General features: G+C 42.9%; 3 protein-coding genes across 5 annotated transcripts in view; 1 reads left to right on the forward strand and 2 right to left on the reverse strand.

The window, feature by feature from the left end:
• Window positions 1-1,830: 1,830 nt before the first annotated feature.
• On the reverse strand, window positions 1,831-7,981 carry LOC144022511 (ferroportin). Its single transcript, XM_077527374.1, has 9 exons — window positions 7,809-7,981; window positions 7,554-7,659; window positions 7,400-7,467; window positions 6,879-7,038; window positions 6,485-6,600; window positions 6,184-6,310; window positions 5,858-6,112; window positions 3,890-4,564; window positions 1,831-3,003 (listed from the first exon to the last, which is right to left on the reverse strand). The coding sequence occupies exons 2-9, from the start codon at window positions 7,654-7,656 to the stop codon at window positions 2,744-2,746; spliced, it is 1,764 nt and encodes a 587-aa protein (XP_077383500.1). The 5' UTR covers window positions 7,657-7,659; window positions 7,809-7,981; the 3' UTR covers window positions 1,831-2,743.
• Window positions 6,948-17,779, forward strand: part of fhod3b (formin homology 2 domain containing 3b) — a 76,358-nt gene continuing 65,526 nt past the window's right edge. The window contains exons 1-4 of one of the 3 annotated variants that reach the window (XM_077527368.1): window positions 6,948-7,060; window positions 7,386-7,501; window positions 7,602-7,799; window positions 14,661-15,162. In XM_077527368.1, the coding sequence (XP_077383494.1) occupies window positions 14,998-15,162 (165 nt within the window). In that variant the 5' untranslated portion in view covers window positions 6,948-7,060; window positions 7,386-7,501; window positions 7,602-7,799; window positions 14,661-14,997. The remainder of the gene's footprint in view (window positions 7,061-7,385; window positions 7,502-7,601; window positions 7,800-14,660; window positions 15,163-17,779) is intronic. The other 2 variants (XM_077527369.1, XM_077527370.1) reach the window with 2 other exon arrangements.
• slc6a19b (solute carrier family 6 member 19b) lies at window positions 8,536-13,692 on the reverse strand. Its single transcript, XM_077527373.1, has 12 exons — window positions 13,295-13,692; window positions 11,780-11,920; window positions 11,570-11,707; window positions 11,317-11,498; window positions 10,932-11,042; window positions 10,629-10,741; window positions 10,422-10,550; window positions 10,186-10,342; window positions 9,797-10,001; window positions 9,554-9,713; window positions 9,052-9,214; window positions 8,536-8,955 (listed from the first exon to the last, which is right to left on the reverse strand). Exons 1-12 carry the CDS (start codon window positions 13,494-13,496, stop codon window positions 8,797-8,799), a joined length of 1,860 nt encoding a protein of 619 aa, XP_077383499.1. The 5' UTR covers window positions 13,497-13,692; the 3' UTR covers window positions 8,536-8,796.

Genomic DNA, 17,779 nt, shown 5'->3' on the forward strand with positions numbered 1-17,779 from the left:
GTCATTTATTTGTGCTGGCGTCCCAAATGTGCTGACTCATTCACTCAAAAAAAAAAAAAAAGGGTCCATGATTTCAGTTGCTCTTGCTTTTCTTCTCTTTCACCTTTCAGTTGTTTGAGGAAATACAGTAGGAGTATTCCTACTTTGAGGACTTTCATCTGGTGTGTGCTTTTTTTGACTCCACAAGCAACAGACACTATCAAACGTGCATTGTGTACAGTACATATTATCGAAAATTGACTTTAGAATTGTTCGTATGCTATCAGTTGCGCTTTTTGAACACCCGCCTGCCCACATATCAGGTGAAATTAACCGCTTGTTATCTTTTCTTGTCTGCCTAATTTTTAAGCGCTGATAATATCTGAGTGGGAATTAAGATAAGGACAGTTTGAGGACCACTGATTGTAATGGAGTGGGCAAGATTCAGATTTACTGTAATTTACTGTAATTTGTTGCGCAATGCACACAACACAAAGAAAAATATCAAAAAACAGAAGGAGAAATGTGATGTTTGTTTTTGGCCTCACTATAGATATCGTTTCCTGTAATGACGATTGGTTGATCTGATGCTTCACACAGTTGGAAGTGGATAACAAAAAATGCTTGACATGTTATGAAAACGATCATACATTTTGATCAACATGATATCCGTAATTGATCATGTAGACATCAGCAGGAAAGAAGCTCTTCCTCTTCCTCTTCCTCTTCCTCATCCTCTGTGTCTTGGGCCTGCAGGAGCCGAGCTGACGGAAACAAGTCTGTCGTTGGGGTGGCCGAGGTCTTTGATGATTTTCTTGGCTCTGGACCTGCACCTTCTGGTGTCGACGTCCTGGTGTGAGCGTGCATGCATGTCCCCTTCCCGTCGTCCAGGTGGGTGGAGGTCGAGTGGAGGACATGCGCGATGGCCTCAGCAGTCATCCGAGGAGAACTGGAAGGTGGGAAGTGATGAAGGAGATGAAGTCTTTAACGGGTCTTTCGTAGTGGCTCATCAATGCTGGACAGGAAGATTTGAGTTCTTGATGTCTCCCGATATTTTCCAATATCTTATGTGAGGGGATTACTCTTTGGATTCGGGGCATATTTCCAGAGAATATTGGCTGAATTGCAAATTGTACTATTTGCTCCTATCTGTGCTCCTTTTCCAGTTTCTCGTAAGGAAACTGCAGCCTCCGTGTGCCACCACTGACCCAGTTTCCAAAGTAAACGAATTTCAAAGTGAGGATGCCTAAAGTCAGACTTGTTAATCAGGGAAGAGCATGAAACGCAACAGGGATGATGCAGGCCTGCAGCGGAAGGAGGAGGAGGAAGTGATGAAAGCTCATTTTGCTTGTTGCGCTATTTCACTGATACCCGAATAGTTGATCAATTATGGAGACTTTTACATCATTCCGTATTCCATATTGTACTCTTCCTGTTGTCCTACTCTTCACACATGACTTCGTAATAACTGCAAAGCAGAGTGTAGACGAGATAAATCAACATGATTAAGAATAGACTTTTTAGCAATCACGCACAAAAATACGCTTTTTAAAAAAATACATTTTGAAAAAGCAGACAAAAGTACTGATGCATGAAAATCAATCAATCATAGAACATGATTTGGAACTTACTGCCACATAGGGAAGGTTCTGGCTGCTCTGTACTATATAAGTGGTACATTGCTTACCATAATAAATGACATATTACAACCGTAGGGGGAGACGGTGATTTCAAAAATAAATAAATAAATGACATCTCCTTGTTGTTACATGCATCATTCAAGACAAGTGTCATTTTAAGAATTCTTTATTAATGATGATGATGATGATGATGTCTAAAATAAACAGCGATAACACACGATATGTAGAGGTCACAGGAAAATGATACAAATATATTGCAGAGGTGATGCTGGTTGTGGGATGTCCATGGAGGCAAAATGAAAACATCGAGGAGCAAAAAATTATCCCAAGTGGTATTTAACTCTTTTCTTGCTGTTTATCGAGGTGAGTTCATCTGAAATATGAAAGTGTGGTTGAACACCACCAACAACATTTTGAAAAATATTTCGTAACATTATGATATAAGATTTGAAATGCACAAGGCATTGGAGAAAGCTTTTGTGACTACGTTTGTATGGCACTGTGTGCTTGATTCCTGCACAGCAAAATAAATCTGGTGAAGAAAATGTTTTGTCCATTAAAATGGGAGCTGCCTTTTATACTTTTTTTTTTTTTTTCGGCTTTATTTCATACGATCTCGTGTAATTCCCTTTATTTTCCTTTATTGGAATACTTCCAAGTGGGTGGATCAGTAACATCTTTTATAATATATGTCTTTTTTTTTTTTTTTTCAATGTATCAGTGTTTTCGCTCTTTTGTACGTGCAGGTTAAAAAAAAAAAAAAGTCACCATCCATCCACTTTCCTAGAGAAAGCTTTAAAAGGTTCCTTGAAAGCCTCCTATGGGCTTTACGAAGTACCGTTGTAAATTCCACTAGGACATCTCCCCTGGAGGTTTCATTGCTGCGTTTATATTCATTCCATTCATATTCATGATACTGTGTTGACACCTGAGTTCTGGTTTGCTGCTTGATCACATGCAGGGAGGAAGCAGCTGAGGTGAGACCGACTCTGGCTGCGCTGTGCCGAAATGAATGGCTGAAAGTCACGGGACAAGGAGGGAGGCATTCGTTTCACGTGCTCAGAGCGGACCCAGAGCGCAGGTGAGGCGTCGCGCGCTTGCGTTTGCCGGCCTCGTTTCCGCTTTTAGGTGTCCAGCCGACGTTTTCGCTTGGCTTTGTGCGCGTACAGGAAGTACATCGCGTGTCCGGTGGCGATGAAGAGCACGGAAATGAGAACTAGGATGCCAAAATGTTGCGGCTGTGGAGCAGAGATGACCATGATGAAGTGCAGCAGGTCCATCAGGTAATTCATGGAGCTCTGCACCCCATTTACAACACCTCGCTCGGACTCACAGATGTGCTCCTGCAACAGCTGGGTGACCGTCAGGTCAAAGGACCACAAACCTGCAACACAAATGACACGGCACTTACAAAAATTCATTTGCAGTGCCTTGACGAAAAAAGTGCCGTTTTGATTGACGGTGCAAGAATTGGCCCAATTTCTTTATTATTGTGGTTGCAGTCTGCCATGCTATCGAACTGTACGACATACTGCATCACAATGAGAGACATTTTGGATATCTCAGTTAGTTATCAAGTTATCTCAGTGAGCGACAGCGAAAGACCAAGCCAGCCGGATTTAGCCGGAGCAACTAACGAGCAGCTAGCGGGAATTAGTCGCAGCCATAGGCTGGAGTGGCTAACGAGGGGCTAGCGGGAGAAGCTAGTTTTATGTGATAAACATACGATTTTGTATAGTATTGACATGAATTTTCATTTTTATTTTAATCAATGAATTATTAGGTCACCAATAGCTGGTGCTAGGGATTACTGACTGTACCTTTAACATTCCCAAATATTTTTTGTTACGCTGCCCCCCCAGGAAAAAGAACAGATTTTGTGCCACCCCTCACGACTATAAATAGTATCATTTGTCTACGAAATCGCAGTACACTTCTGCAGACGCTAAAACTCCTCGCGCACTCTCTGAGAATGGAAGTGCTGCTGCCACCTACTGTCGTGGATGTGAAATGACACTTTATTCTATTACAGCAAAAAATAAAATGTAATTAAAAAAAAAACATAATTTTGAGGACTGCCAACTTAGTTTAAAAATGATGCCACGTCTACGGAACAGACCACCAATTCATCAGTTGACAAAACCCAGTTGCTATTCATTTTTGTTGCATGTAACCATGTTTGGCAGGCAGATTGAGTATCGATTGTGACATTTAACAAGTGGGTAAAGGAACTCCACTGAATGCGGAGTGTGTTTTTGTCGCGCGCTCACCGATGCGTGCCGTGATGACCCCCAAGAACAAGAGGACGATGGAGATGTAAGACTCGGGCGCGCTACCGGAGGGCACGTTGTCAAAAAGTACAGTGTTGTTGGTCCAGTGGATGGAGGAGCGGTCGGGGAGAAGAGGTTGATTGCTGCCTCCCCTCAGAGGCGACGTGTGCTTTTGTCTTTGGCTGGCCAAGCCTCCGAGCTCCGAGGAGGAGTTTGCGGTCAAGTAGGGCACCAGCAGGCTGAGGTCCATGGGGCTGCCGGGGGCAAAGACGGAGCTCACGCACAGGAGCAAGCAGCCCAGGTGGAGGCAGCTGGAGATGATGCCGGTGTTGATCAGACCGTACGTCTTCCTCAGTCGGGTAAACACGACGGTGCCCATCAGCCCCGTGATGGCCGAGACGCCCATCAGCAGGCTGAGGAGCGAGCCGCTGATGCCCTGAGTGTAGGCGTAGCCGGTGGTGATGCAATCGAAGCCCAGGACGGTGGTGTAGAGGAACGCCAGGCCCATTCCCGCCAGGAAGACCGGCTGCTGGTAGTAGGACCGCCACCCGTCCTTGCAGGTGCTCACGAGCCAGCGAAACCTCCGGAAGCACAGCGGCAGATAGGCGAGTTCTTTCAGGTGAAGGCTCGCGTCGCTCTCGCCTTCTGTCGCAGGTTGAACAGCGCCACCTTCCCCTGATGACAAATAATCAGCCACTCAGACAAGATACAGGGCATAGCTTGTGGAATAGTTCACACATTTGTAACCATTCATCACATTAGTGGGCTTGAACGTGCGTTTACTGATTATTCAGCCATATCTAGTAGCCGTCTGTCATATGTGTAGGTTTGAATGTGAAATATGTAAATCCTCCTCCAACACAGGTTCTGGGTTCACGGTTCCACTATTTCACCATTTTTTGTTTTGTTTTACGCACAATTCAAGTTCATTATTATTATAACTATTTAGTTCTAACGCTGCATTCAAGGAAATTGGGACTTTATACCAGGAAGTGAGCACGGGAACTCGTACATTCAAGTTGCAAAGTCAGAGGGCAGGAACTGACCCCGACTTCACTGACCATCTTAAATCTGATGTCACTCGACAATGGCGAGCCCCGTGGAGAGTTTGAATTTGCCACGATGAACGCTTTATATAATCGACTTCCCACCTTCCTCAATGCAGCATTCAGCTTGTCTATTTTGGGTGTAATTCCATTCTTGACCACCAGACGGTAGCACACAAGTTGCTGAAATGGTGTCAATTTGAAACAAGAATAAGAACAAGAAAACAACGGCAGTAGATTCATTATTTTCATGATTAGTGATTTATATTATGATCAATTCAGTTTGTTAGTTTGGAGAAAAACAGGATTGTTTACATTATGGTACATTCATGTATTGACAATTCCGAACGTCCTGCATTTCTGATGCTACTGCTTTTAACAGTGTGAGAACAAATGCGTATCGTATTGCCTTTGGATGTGACGAGCGTACAAAGCAGGCAGATTGTTATCCTCGTCAAATGACATTTCATCACATTTTGAAATCCAAATAATCCTCATAAATCAAATTACAACCATCCAAAATCCTTTATGAAATAAACTAAAAAAATAATAAAAATAAAATAAAAAATAAATCAAAACATAAATAAATAAAAATCCAATGCTTTTCAGTGAGCGGAGGGCTTCCATTTACCGAGTTGGCCGCCATTTTGATTTGCGGCGTTAAGTGATATTCTACAATAATTTTGTGTTATTCATTGCGTTTGTTTAAATGTGTGTTTAAAGACTTCAAAAAAAATCAACTGCCAGGGATTCTTTGACTTGGGTATTTCCATATTGCAGATTTTACTTATTGTACCTTTGGTCAGTACGAACGACACATGCTTATAAATCAGATGTACCGGATGTGACTTTGATATGGACGCTGATGTCGTGCTCAGCTCGCAGGGAGGAATTTGAAGTCAAACCCCCCCCAGCATCATACCTCGCGATCCTCTCCTGTCCATCCCTTGCAGATCGTGCAGGTCCACCTCCACCGTTGGCGGTTTGACGGAAAGAGCGGGGACGATGCGGTACACCCGCGACAGGAAGAAGAACTCCACTATGAGCGACACGAGGTTCCAGCCCAGGATGAAGCCGCACCCAACTACGTTGGAGGCCAGGGTCATGACCTGTCCCACCGCCAGCGGCGCCAGGATGTTGGTCACCTGATCTATCCGCCTCATGGTGGCATTCATTCCTTTTGTCGGGATGAGGGAGGCGGAGGTCAACGCTTGCTCGCCCGCCGTCGCCACGCGGGAGTCGTCTTACCGGCAAGGTGGCCGCGGTTGTAGCCGGTGATGACTATGATCCAGTCCCGCTGGATGGCAATGGTCAGCGCGGTGCTTGCAAGGTTTGCCACATCTGCCAGGACGATCACCACCGTATAACAAACCACCTTGTGTAAGTTTTGCGATGCGACATGTTATTACGGAAGCTCAGGCGAGGATTGCAGCCACAAGCTCACAGCACAGAGACAACAACAGCAGCAGCAGCAGCAATAATCACAGCCGTTATCCCGTTATTGAATCTGAGTGAACGGACATGCTGTCGTCACGTCGGATGTACTCACCGTCAGCCAGCCGTCCCAGATCGGCTCAATCCGTTGCTTATATGAGAAGACCAACATGAGCACAATGCTACAAATTGTCACTGAGATGTTCTGGATGAAAAGAGACGCATGTGCAACTGAAATAAGACACAGAAATCCCACCTCAGAGCCCGGATGATATTTTTCATTCACGAAAAGCTAACTTCAACCGGATGTCAGTGACGGAAGCGTGCGCCTCGCCGCTTTTCAGCGTAGAAATCGAATCAGGAAGTGATTTACGCTCCAGACGCCGCAAGGGGAATGCAATTTACCAGCCTCAAGATTGAGATGCGCCGATTTATCGTCCGCTCGTCTGATGCGCAGCAATGCATGCTAAAAAATGTTCAGGTGGGTGTGAAATTGCTGCCCGCCATACCTTTATTCCTGGGATTGCGGTCCACCCAGTCTCCGATCAAAGCGCCGAGCAGGAGCACCGAGCCTGCCACCACCAAGCCGAAAACCGCAGTCAACAGCAAGTTCCGCCCGTACAGCTCAATCAGGAACACCGAGATGGCAAAGTGCCACATTCGGTCGCCCTGATGAACACAACATCAACGAGTGAGAATGATTTGTAAAATGCATAACTGTGGCGTGGTTCACTTCACCAGCTCAGTCCTACGTCACATTCCATTTTTGTAGTTTGCAAGATTGGCAAACCAGCCACAACACCAAATGTTATCTCTGATACTTGCTAAACAAAACAGCAGCACCTACTGAGGTACTTAAAGGGGAAGTCAATATGTTCTATGCAGCCCCACTAGTCTACATATGCTATTCTTGTTAAAGATGATCTCGCGTTAATTGCAATCGTCTTCTAACAAGAAATCGGATTCTGCCTTGTCTATTGCTCTGTATGCGAATGTGAGTGTTTGTTGGTGTGCAGGAGATGATTCTTACCCACATTGACAACGCTCCACTGACGTAGATGAGGAACTTGGGACCCTTGAGGTAGATAAGCGCTGAGCCTTAGAAGAAATGCATCCAAAATGGAACGTGGAGGTAGTTTCTCTAAAACGTATGTGATTGAGTTTGTCTTCAAAGGTGAGCTCACCTGGTATGCTGCTGTCTTTTTTGGCTCTCGCATCCCTGATGTCGTCAGGCTCGAACTCCACCACAACGCCGCCACATTGGGAGGACTCGGCTCGCTGGGACATTTCCTGCGGAAGGCGGGAAACTTGTTCAAGTGTTTGAAGTTGACATCAAGTATTGGCAAGCAACAGCTCGGATGGAAACAAACGAGTTCAAACGCATCATGTCACTGCTGTTTAGCAAATGCAGCCGATCAAGTCAAACTCAGGTGAGTCACCTTGTTTCCGGTGTTACACTCGATCCTTGCTGCTGTTTGTTGACGATGTATGTTGTGCCATGCATCCTACATTGGGATGCTCGTCTTTCCTGAGAGTGGAATTCAAGCTGGAGTCGTCTGAAAGGCTTAATAGCGTCCCAGTGCTCAAGTGCACCATTGTATGAAAGTGCCAGAAAAGCAGAACAGGCAGCGGGGCAACAAAGGCAGCCAGCATATTCCACGGCACGTGACAGCGGGGGGGGGGGGGACAATGTCACCGTCCGCCCACTCCACAAAAAAACACAAACGTGTGACTGCACGCATGTGGATGCGCACACGCATAGGCACCTATACCTGCATATTTGCATATTGTACAGTATACTACTGAATGTTTGCAGGAGTCTTTTCGGTAGCGTTAAGTGGCCTTAGATGTTCTAGTCGCTGTAAAACCTCTCCAGACTATTTCTGACAGTCATGGGGAAAAAAAACAACAACATATTTACCAGTAAATGAAAAAGGATCATGCATTGCTTTTTAATAAAGCAGACACGTTACTTGTGCAATGTAACATTGCATGTGTACTTTAAGTTCAGTCATTAAATCAATAAAATTATGGTTAAATCTCCCAAAAACAACAACAAATGTGCACAGAGGTTTATTAACATACAGTACACATTAAAAACCTCACAAGCTAGTATTAATTTAAGGACATTTTTAATACAAAGTACATAAACAAGACAGACTTAATGGTTGCTGGGGGGGAAATACAGAAAATAAACAACAGCAATACTAAATTGCAACAGATTGATTTTACTGTACTCACCTCAAAAATACTTTACACTGAACAAATTTCTATACTGACCCCTGCTGGACATATAGCTGCAACAACATAAAGCTCTGCTGATTCATTCATACCACTGGAAACAATCAGGGAGTACAGTATATGGTTTTGAAAACTGGATTCAAACAAAGACTTGATGTCAGTGATCATTTGGGCTTCTCATTTATTTCAATGCTTAGTTAGCTGTGACTTCTTTGTCGTCTTTGCCCTCAAACATTTCAAGAGTGCAATGAGAGGGACAGCAAGACTGGGGATGCCTGCCAGGATGAAGATGATCGCAAAGATCCATGCTGGATACGATTTCTCCTCCAGAATTGGGAAGTTCTCCTGAAAACGGTGATTATTACAAATTAGTTGCAGATGGCCCAAAAGAGCCTCATTCATAATAAGGCGCTTCCGGCGGACAGACGTTGATGAACGTACGTATTCGGGATCCCAGGTTTTGTAAGAGAGCTTTTCTGAAACTTTGGTGATGAAGTAAAAGATTAAGATGAAGATCATAATGAGCGGGCTGATGAATCTCCACGTAGCCTGCCAGAAAATGTTTGGCTTGTGTCCAATCATGAACTCAATGTCGTCATTGAACCTGAGCAAGACAAACGTGCAAAAGTGCAGTTCATGTTAAAGCGCATCGCTGTACTGGATGATTACTAATTATTCATTTTTGGGGAAATTTTATGTAATGAAAGAACTAGTGGTATAAGAGTTAATCTTGGTCTGAAAAAAAAGAAAAGAAATATGAACATCCCTAGTTTTTACAAATGTTCTATGCAGCATTCAATTGTCAATGAGCACGTCTGACAAGGATGTCGTATGATTTTATACAAACTGTAACATAATTAATTTATAGAAAATCCCGAAAATAAATCGTAAACGTGTCAACATAATTTTATTTTGCAATTAAAAATGAGAGCATTTTACTGACCTGTCTATCCCGTATACGTAAACCACTGCGATCGTCTCACAGAATCCGATGACCAGCAGTGGGATTGATCCGCCATAAGTGTCGAATAAATACAGCCAATAGTTGCCTGAGCCTTGGACGAAGATCAGGCCCACCAGACAGCAGAGCACACATGTCACACCTGAGGAAGATTTTATTTACGTCCAAAAACTAACCAAAGAAATCCCTCACATAGTTAAAAATGTGATCTAGCGTGTGAGCTACCGGTGGAGGCTTCTTTGGGCCACTTCTTCGGGAAAACCTTCAGGTCTTGCAGACCTACCAGAAGACCTTCAATGTTCCCAAACATCGACGACAGGCCGAGGCTGAAGAGCATGATGAAGAAGAGGACCGCCCACAGTGGGGAAAAGGGCATCTTGGTGATGGACTCTGTGAACACGATGAACGCCAAACCCGTTCCTTCCACTCCCTGCAATAATCAACGGACGCAATTTAGCAGCAAGTGCGTCAACACGGTTGCGATCTTCAAAGATAGCGCAACTTCCGGGAATTGAAATTCTAAAAAAATAAGGTATAAGCTGTTGGCAAGGATCCATAATTTTAGTATTTTACCGTAACATGTCCTTTCATAAAGAAAACAGCTGCCATGTTACCTCACTAAGAAACGTATTCAAATCACAAATGTCCAAATCCAGCCCTTGAATAACGGCGGCATGTGTTGCATTGAGTTGCTGTAAAGCTTCAGTGTAGTTGCTGTCAACGATGGATCCCTCACGAAGGTCAAACGTATTTAGGAGCGTCAAGATGTTCCTGAAATGTGAAAACTGGATGTCAAAGAAGATGTTTCGGCTCATCGGAAGAACATGCGTATGTGATGAATAACAAGCACTCGTTAATGCAGGTGTCAAATTGGTGCGTTGCCCTGAAGCCGATGACCGTGTAGATGACGGTAGCGGCAAACACAGAAGTGACGCCATTAATGATGGAGATGATGACCGCGTCCTGTTCGCAGTTGTTACTGAAAAGCACATGAACACAGACGAGATGAAGTTTGCGGATGTGCACGCTTTGAAACGATGTCAAAGGTTCAACTCACTGCACTGAATTGTAGCTGGAGAAGGATATGAGGCCGCCAAAAGCCACAGAGAAGGAGTAGAAGACTTGAGCACCCGCGTTCATCCATGTTGACGGGTTAGCGAGTTCTTCCAGCTGAAGATTGGAAACAATTCATCATCAACTTGATATACTTGATAGAATTAAAAACGGACCCCAGTCATAGGCCCCGCCCCGTTGGTTAAAGTCACTTGGATTATTCTTAAGCCTTCCCATATGAATCTTTTTTTTTTTGCATTCTAATTTCTTCACTAAAGTCAATCAGGGGTAAAAATGGAAAACTTACATCAGGTGTGAATAGAAACTTGAGTCCACTCAAAGATCCCTTTAGTGTCAAACCTCGGACCAGAAAAATGGTCAGCACCACGTACGGAAGAGTCGAAGTCACATAGACAGCCTGAGAAGAACAATAATTTCAAAAAACTTTTTTAAAAGTATGTCACTATATTTGTTGTCTCAAAGGAGACATATTGTAGATTTTCCCCACAATTTAAGACACTTAATTGCCAGGTGTCTTAACAAACCCGAAGGAAATTAAATGACAAAGATCATTTTCACTATAATTGTTAGTTTTAGTGAGATTTGTAAAGTTCAAATGTAGTTTCTTTGTATATAAAGAATAAAAGTTTTCCATTGCTTGTCCCGTTGCAAATGAAATACGTATGCAGTACCTTGCCAGTGGTCTCGATCCCACGCACGATGCAGATGTAGAGCACAGCCCAGGCACAGATGTGACTTAACAAGGTCCACCATTGTATGCCACCATCATCCACAATACTCGTCGTCGTGTTCAGAGTCTCCCTGTACCAGAAATAATCCACTGGGGAGCTCCTTGCACACTCCGAAACCAGTCCTACAATTATACATATATATATATTTGTAAACGTATTTTATGCAAATATTTCCTAATATTGTGTGAAATACCTGTTAAATTTTCGTTCATTGGACAGTAGCTCCAAGGCAGCGGGTCTTGAAACGAATTGAAGAAGTACCAAAGAATCCAAGCAATGATGGTGTTGTAGTACAGGCTAATGGTGAGAGATATACACATGGAGGCGATACCTGCAAATACACCTTTTTGTTTTCTTGAACATCCTATAAGGCCGACTTGGACACATTTTGAACGATGCTCACCGATCCCGGTCAAGTAAGGATGAATGGATGACCACACCCCCAAACTGCCTGCCCTCAAACGTTGACCGATGGCAAACTCCAGATGCAGCAGAGGGATTCCCTCCACAACCAGCAGGATTAGAAAGGGGATCATAAAGGCCCCTGCGTGGAAAACCGTTCCCAACACTTATCTTAAGTTTATTTCCATCTCCTGTCATATTGAAGATGAAATATAAAAGAAGACAGCTGATGCAGCCTGTTTTGCAACGTGCACTTTTACGAGAATGTCAGCCTTTGTACAGAATAAAAAAGTCTTATCTTCCACTGAGGATATTGCTGGTTCAGCAGTTTTAACACCTTTAGGAAAAATAATTTCAGTAAGATACAAACTACAATAACATGCCCGTGTGAGTTGAAAAACCGTTAAGGGCAATTTGGTTGAAAGACTATCGTCATCAGAAAATACAGCGTAATAAAATGATGTAAAATGCACTATGATATCGACTAAACAGATTACATAACCAATGAATTATACAACCGTGTGGTAGTTCAATGTAGCTCGTTAAGGAGCAGGATGATGACAAAATGGATTCATCGGTGAGACATCGAAGCATGTCAATAAATTTGAATATTGTGGGGGGAAATACACATTTTAACAGCTCAATTCAATTAGTAAAAACTCATACTGTCTTTTCAAGCATGTCCATCAATATTCTTTCAATTTTTATGCAATATCATGAAAAATAGCTTTCGTCATTGCAGAGCCTTCGACATGCAAATCATGTTTCATGTGAAAATCAAGCAAAATGTTAGAAAATTTGTCAGTACTAGCAGTCAACAAATGCAAAAACAGTTGACGCTACAATCAAAAAGTACATTAGTAATCACTTGTGAAAAATTGATATCTCAAAAACTACAGCCAATTCCAAAATGTCATTTTCATGTCATGTCTGGGGTCACGCCAGGGTTAAGTTTGAGTTCCTGACCTGTTAAGTTGGGTTCACGACCGTGAGGTCAAGTGTTTGTTTTGTACTGATGTAACCATCATATAACCATCATCTAGCTTCAAATAGTTTTAGGCTATGTGCCGTCAATCTTTAATCTTTTAGGTGATGTCTGGACCTATGTGATGTCGTTCTTTAGTCCTTTACTTGCTACAACCAATCAGATCGATTCACTGTCTGTAGGAGTAGTCTGAGAATCGTTTGTGTTTTGCCGGATTATCACTTTCTGCCCTCTGTGCAACTCTCTTTGTTTCTCGTCTAGTCAAGTTTGTTCTACGCCTCTCGATGTGAACAAATAGTTCAAACCTGATTATTTATAACCCATAGGCCAAACCAATCAAGAATATTTGTGTTAATTTGTTGTCACATGTAGGACACAGCCACTCCTTGCCAGAAATTTCTGCAGCCCCTTTAATGTTATTTTGTACGGTATAGTTCAGAGAGTAGTGCTTAATATCCGGTTTAGCGAGGCCAAGCATACAGAGAATGCATTATGGATGGCAGTAAAACTTAACTGTAAGTCCTCACTCACCTCCGCCATGACTTTGACACAAATAGGGGAATCGCCAGACGTTTCCCAATCCCACACAGAAGCCCACGCAGGTCAGCATGTACTGCGCTTTGTTATCCCATTTGGGCCTATCCCCCGCCTGGTCCTGCTCCAGCCTGTCCAGCTGCTGGTGCGACAGTATCCTGTCATCCAGGCCCGGGTTGGGGACCGTGAGCTTCATCATGTGTCAATAACGCGATGCTATGGCCGATGGTGCGCTGTAATGGGATGTAATTGAAGGACTATATAGTGCCTCTGTCACATATTGACAGAGAACACAAATCTGGAGGTGTGACATGACACCTTTTGAAACCCACACAGGAAACTTGTGTCTTATCTGACAGTAATGGGTTATTGCACTTGTAAAAATCTAGGAGGAACATTCCATTTTAATGTGTTTACTGTACAGGGTGGCCTTCAGGTCTTCGGTAATCACCGTCTCAGCATAAATCACCACTGTTTTTATGTACAGATTAGAGCAATCGTAAAAGTGAGAGGAGGCAAATGGAATTTGTCTCTCTGCCCGTCCGTCTATTTATATGTCTGTCTCTGTGTCCATCTATCTGTCTGTCATACCACTGATATTTTGACAAAATGAAACAAGGACTTGTCCTTGTTTCTGATGGTACTAGCCATCATTGACAAATGTATTTGATTTTGAGAGATGAACGAAGGATTTTGACCATTAGGCTGGCTGTTGCAGGTCATCAATGATGTTTTACTGTTTGCACGAATTGTTAGAAAAAAAAAAAAAAACTGTAGCAAAGTGATTGAGAAAAACTTTCGGCATTTGGCAAAGGCAAACGGGTGGAATGGAGGAGAAACTCAAAGGAATTGGGTCTTCTATATAAAAGCATTAGCAGGAAATGAGATGAACGTGAAATCCAGCTAGCTAGCTAGCTAGCAGCTAGCTAGCAGCTAGCTTTACCTTAGCAAGCTGGATGTCACCTGATTTGCTCATCCTTTTATAGTTGGCTAGCTAAATTAAAGGTAGCTAATTAGCTACCTCGCTACCTTAAACCATAATAAATTAGTAAATTTAAACTTGATCAAAAAATATTAGGTGTTGATGGACGCAGAGATGTTTTAACAATAATAATAATAAAAACAAAAACAAAAAAAGGTATCGGTAATAACCAGGAAGCTTGTAAAAGATGCGGTGCAGTCTTTAATAACACGTTTTATAGAATTAATTTCCCAAGGTTACATTACATTTGTAATTTGTTTTGTTTTTGTTTTTGTTGTGCGTCTCGTTATTACGTGGGATGTGTTCCTCAAAGTGTACTTTTCATAATGGCCACTTGAGGGCGCCACCACGCTCGTAACATGAGCCGTGATCTGCTTCCAGTTTGTGCTTGGCAAGTTGGCGCATCGCAGTCTCGACTCTCGAGCAAAGACCAAGAAGTGAGCTCCTCATCGGCTCAGTGCTTCAGCACCACAACACTCGTGGATGCCGCATTAGAGAGAGACAGAGAGCGCGAGACGGAGACACAGAGCCGGATTTTGACTTCCTTGCAGCGGCTGCGTCTACTGCCCTGTCCCGGCTTGGTGCATGGGTGGTGGAAGGTGGAGGTGGTGGATGTCCCGCATGGAGACGCTCCGAGCAGGATAAGACGAGACAACCTGCGCCGGAGGCGTCCGCTGTTTTGAGCCCCAATCAGCCGGCCTTGCATGGAGGACACGCCATGGCCACGTTTGTGTGCAGGGTGCAGTTCTTAGATGATACGGATCCATTCAACAGCACCAACTTCCCGGAGCCCAGCAGAGCTCCAGTGTACACATTCAGGGAAGATATTCCTCTCATCAATCAGATTGCTGGAGTGCACAGACTGCTCAAAGCCCCGCACAAGGTATGTGCTCTTGAAATGCTCCTTAATGCTTAACCTGCTCCTTCACACATGCACATTAATAATTAGCTGAGGTTGCTACCAACAAATACGACATGGATGAACCATTGAGCAAGTGCACTTTGTTGATGGGGGATGCTGACATGCACGTTAGCACAATGAGTGCCATATACAATAACTTTCGGGTTATCTGCTTGTGATTTTTAATGCGGGGTGCGGGAAACATCTGCTCATGTTTACTTTAATCACATTAATCCCTCAGTTTGACCTCATTTTATAAAACGTCGTGACAAGGAGCATTCACAGTACAATAGTGTTGTACATCATTTGAATTTAAGGGATTGTTTTGAGTGCTGCAGTCTGGTATGGTTCGGTTGTTTTTCCTGCACTTGCATGGGCTTCCTCCTACATTCCCAAAACATGCATATGAGATGAAGTGAAGAGTGCATTGAAGTAGCCTACCAAAAGACCCAGACTTCATTAACTGTGTATTTCTTTAGAACGGTGATTGTCAAAGATAAGATATGGAACAGAAGCTTCGGGATGCTCCTCCTCTTTTATTTGTGCAGCTCACTCAGTGTGAGGAGATAGATATTAGATACCGGCCTCCACTATCTGCAAATGAGAACAATTTAAAACACAAAGCGCAACATACAACTATTTACTATTTAGATGCAGTTGCACAGAGTGAGATGTTTACAAATAAATGGTGGCTCTGCAGTAATGTCAGAAAAGTATTTAGCTGTCTTCAAGATTTGGACTCTCTGAGATCTGGCTAGTCCCAGTGAAAACCTGTGAGAGAGAAAGTTGTCTTTCAATTCAGCCTGTTTATAAATAGTACACTTCCAACACATGATGCCCAGCGAGTTTGAAATGGCTCGTGCAATCCCGTTCCCATTTCCTGTCACTGTCATTCTGCTGTCTTTGCACTGCCCACATGTTTGCGTTTCGCGACTGGTTGGGTTCTACAGAGGATCATAACGTTAGTTTCTGGCTACAATGTCAAAAATCCATTAAGATTCAATGTGGCTTGGATGCAAAGGACGCTCATTGTGTGTCAACCAGTTGCTTGTTCTTTTACATCTTTACAAGGATGACGTTTTCATGGGAAATAATGTACGGAATATTATGAGAAAGTAACAAAACACTATAATGGCATCATAGGTTTTTGGCCCTAAAAAGTAGTTATCAGTGCTTCAAAATAATGCATTGTCATGAATGGCTCAGTGCGTATTCTGTTCCACAACCGATGGACTTATTCCACTTCTACCATCTGCAAAAATCAATTGTTCAACATCAACAGTCTTTCAAAATGCTTTAAAATGGTAGTGAGTGACTTGGTGGCCTTGAGTCTGGTTTGTAGTGTGTCCAAGTGAGGGGAAAATATTGCTCAGTCTGCGAGGATGGACTCTCACTTCTCACCAATTCCAATCTGGACACGTTGTTTTCCTGCATTTTTCTTCCACTAGAAATTATAGAGTCCCATAATGAGAAGTTATGTGAAATGTTGTAAAATTCAGGTTCCTCCTCAGTGCCTGTCAAAGGACCTTCAAATACTTTTTACACATTGTTATGCACATTTGTGGTTGTGCTGGTCTCTCTGCAGTTTGGACTGTTATTTCTCAGTGCAGGAATACTTCTGTAGTCTTGAATACAGTTGTCATAAAAAATACGTTCTCAAGCAATTTTCTTTTCAGGTCACATAACAAAAAAGTAAGTAATAAAGTACAGAAAGTGTTGTACGATGGAAGTGTTTAGGGGAAAGTGCATATTATGCAGATGCGCCATGCATTGGAGAGAGATAGCACAGTTCAATTGTAAATTGCATAGTGTTTATTTTTAGTGGTTCTGCCTTTTCTGCCTGCCTGGTCAGTGGACCACAGTATGGCGGTTGAAGGGAGAGGCGAAGGCTCAGTGTGAGAGCGCACAACTTGTGGTTCCCTCTCTGGACTTGGTCACAACACAGGGCCACCATGGGTTCAAATGCTGGGTGGGGTGTGGCGGGGGACAGCTAAGAAAAACCTCCACAACCTCCGTTGATGTGATAACACTGCTCTTGGATTTATTGACATTTGTCTGCACAAGAATCTCATGCAAATTTGGAAAAGTTAAACAGTTACTAGCATTTATGCTAAAGTTAGCATTGTGTGCAGTGCTTGTACAAGTCCATGTTTAGAAGATGAAATGATTTGTAAATGTTAACCTCGTGTCTTCTTTGTCCCTTAAAAATGCACTTTTAGTGGCGTCACTTGATTTACATCACCACTTTTGGAGGAGGCCTCGAGCAAAACAAAATAATTCCTAGCCGTGACTTAGTTAAACAAACAAAGTTACTGCATTCTACATTCCGTACTTCAGGAATGTGTAAAAATGGACCACCTATTTGAACTGTTTGATATAGTTTGTGATTCAATGTTTTGGGCTCATATTACATAATATTATAACCAGACTAAACAACAGTTTAGATTTTTTCGGTACCTTTGTGACAGCAATTTCTTTCTAATCAGTACAGCATATTACAGCGTTTCCCAACGTTATTTGACCCAAAGCTCAAAGTTTGCTTATCTCATTGTACACCATTAAATAAAAATAAAACATATACATGTTCTTACACTGAACT

Source organism: Festucalex cinctus, chromosome 7 (genome assembly GCF_051991245.1).
Source record: "Festucalex cinctus isolate MCC-2025b chromosome 7, RoL_Fcin_1.0, whole genome shotgun sequence".
In the NCBI taxonomy this organism is placed as follows: Eukaryota; Metazoa; Chordata; class Actinopteri; order Syngnathiformes; family Syngnathidae; genus Festucalex; species Festucalex cinctus.

Excerpts from the sequence above, each read along its gene's own strand:
- LOC144022511 (XM_077527374.1), bottom strand. The coding sequence starts at position 7,656 with ATGTCCCAGCGAGCCGAGTCCTCCCAATGTGGCGGCGTTGTGGTGGAG. Across the intron at positions 7,468-7,553 it reads AAAAGACAGCAGCATACCAG|GCTCAGCGCTTATCTACCTC; the intron begins GTGAGCTCACCT and ends ATTTCTTCTAAG. Across the intron at positions 6,601-6,878 it reads CCGCAATCCCAGGAATAAAG|TTGCACATGCGTCTCTTTTC; the intron begins GTATGGCGGGCA and ends GTCTTATTTCAG.
- slc6a19b (XM_077527373.1), bottom strand. The coding sequence starts at position 13,496 with ATGATGAAGCTCACGGTCCCCAACCCGGGCCTGGATGACAGGATACTG. Across the intron at positions 10,742-10,931 it reads AGTTTCTATTCACACCTGAT|CTGGAAGAACTCGCTAACCC; the intron begins GTAAGTTTTCCA and ends TCCAATCTTCAG. Across the intron at positions 10,343-10,421 it reads TTTGACACCTGCATTAACGA|GAACATCTTGACGCTCCTAA; the intron begins GTGCTTGTTATT and ends TTCACATTTCAG.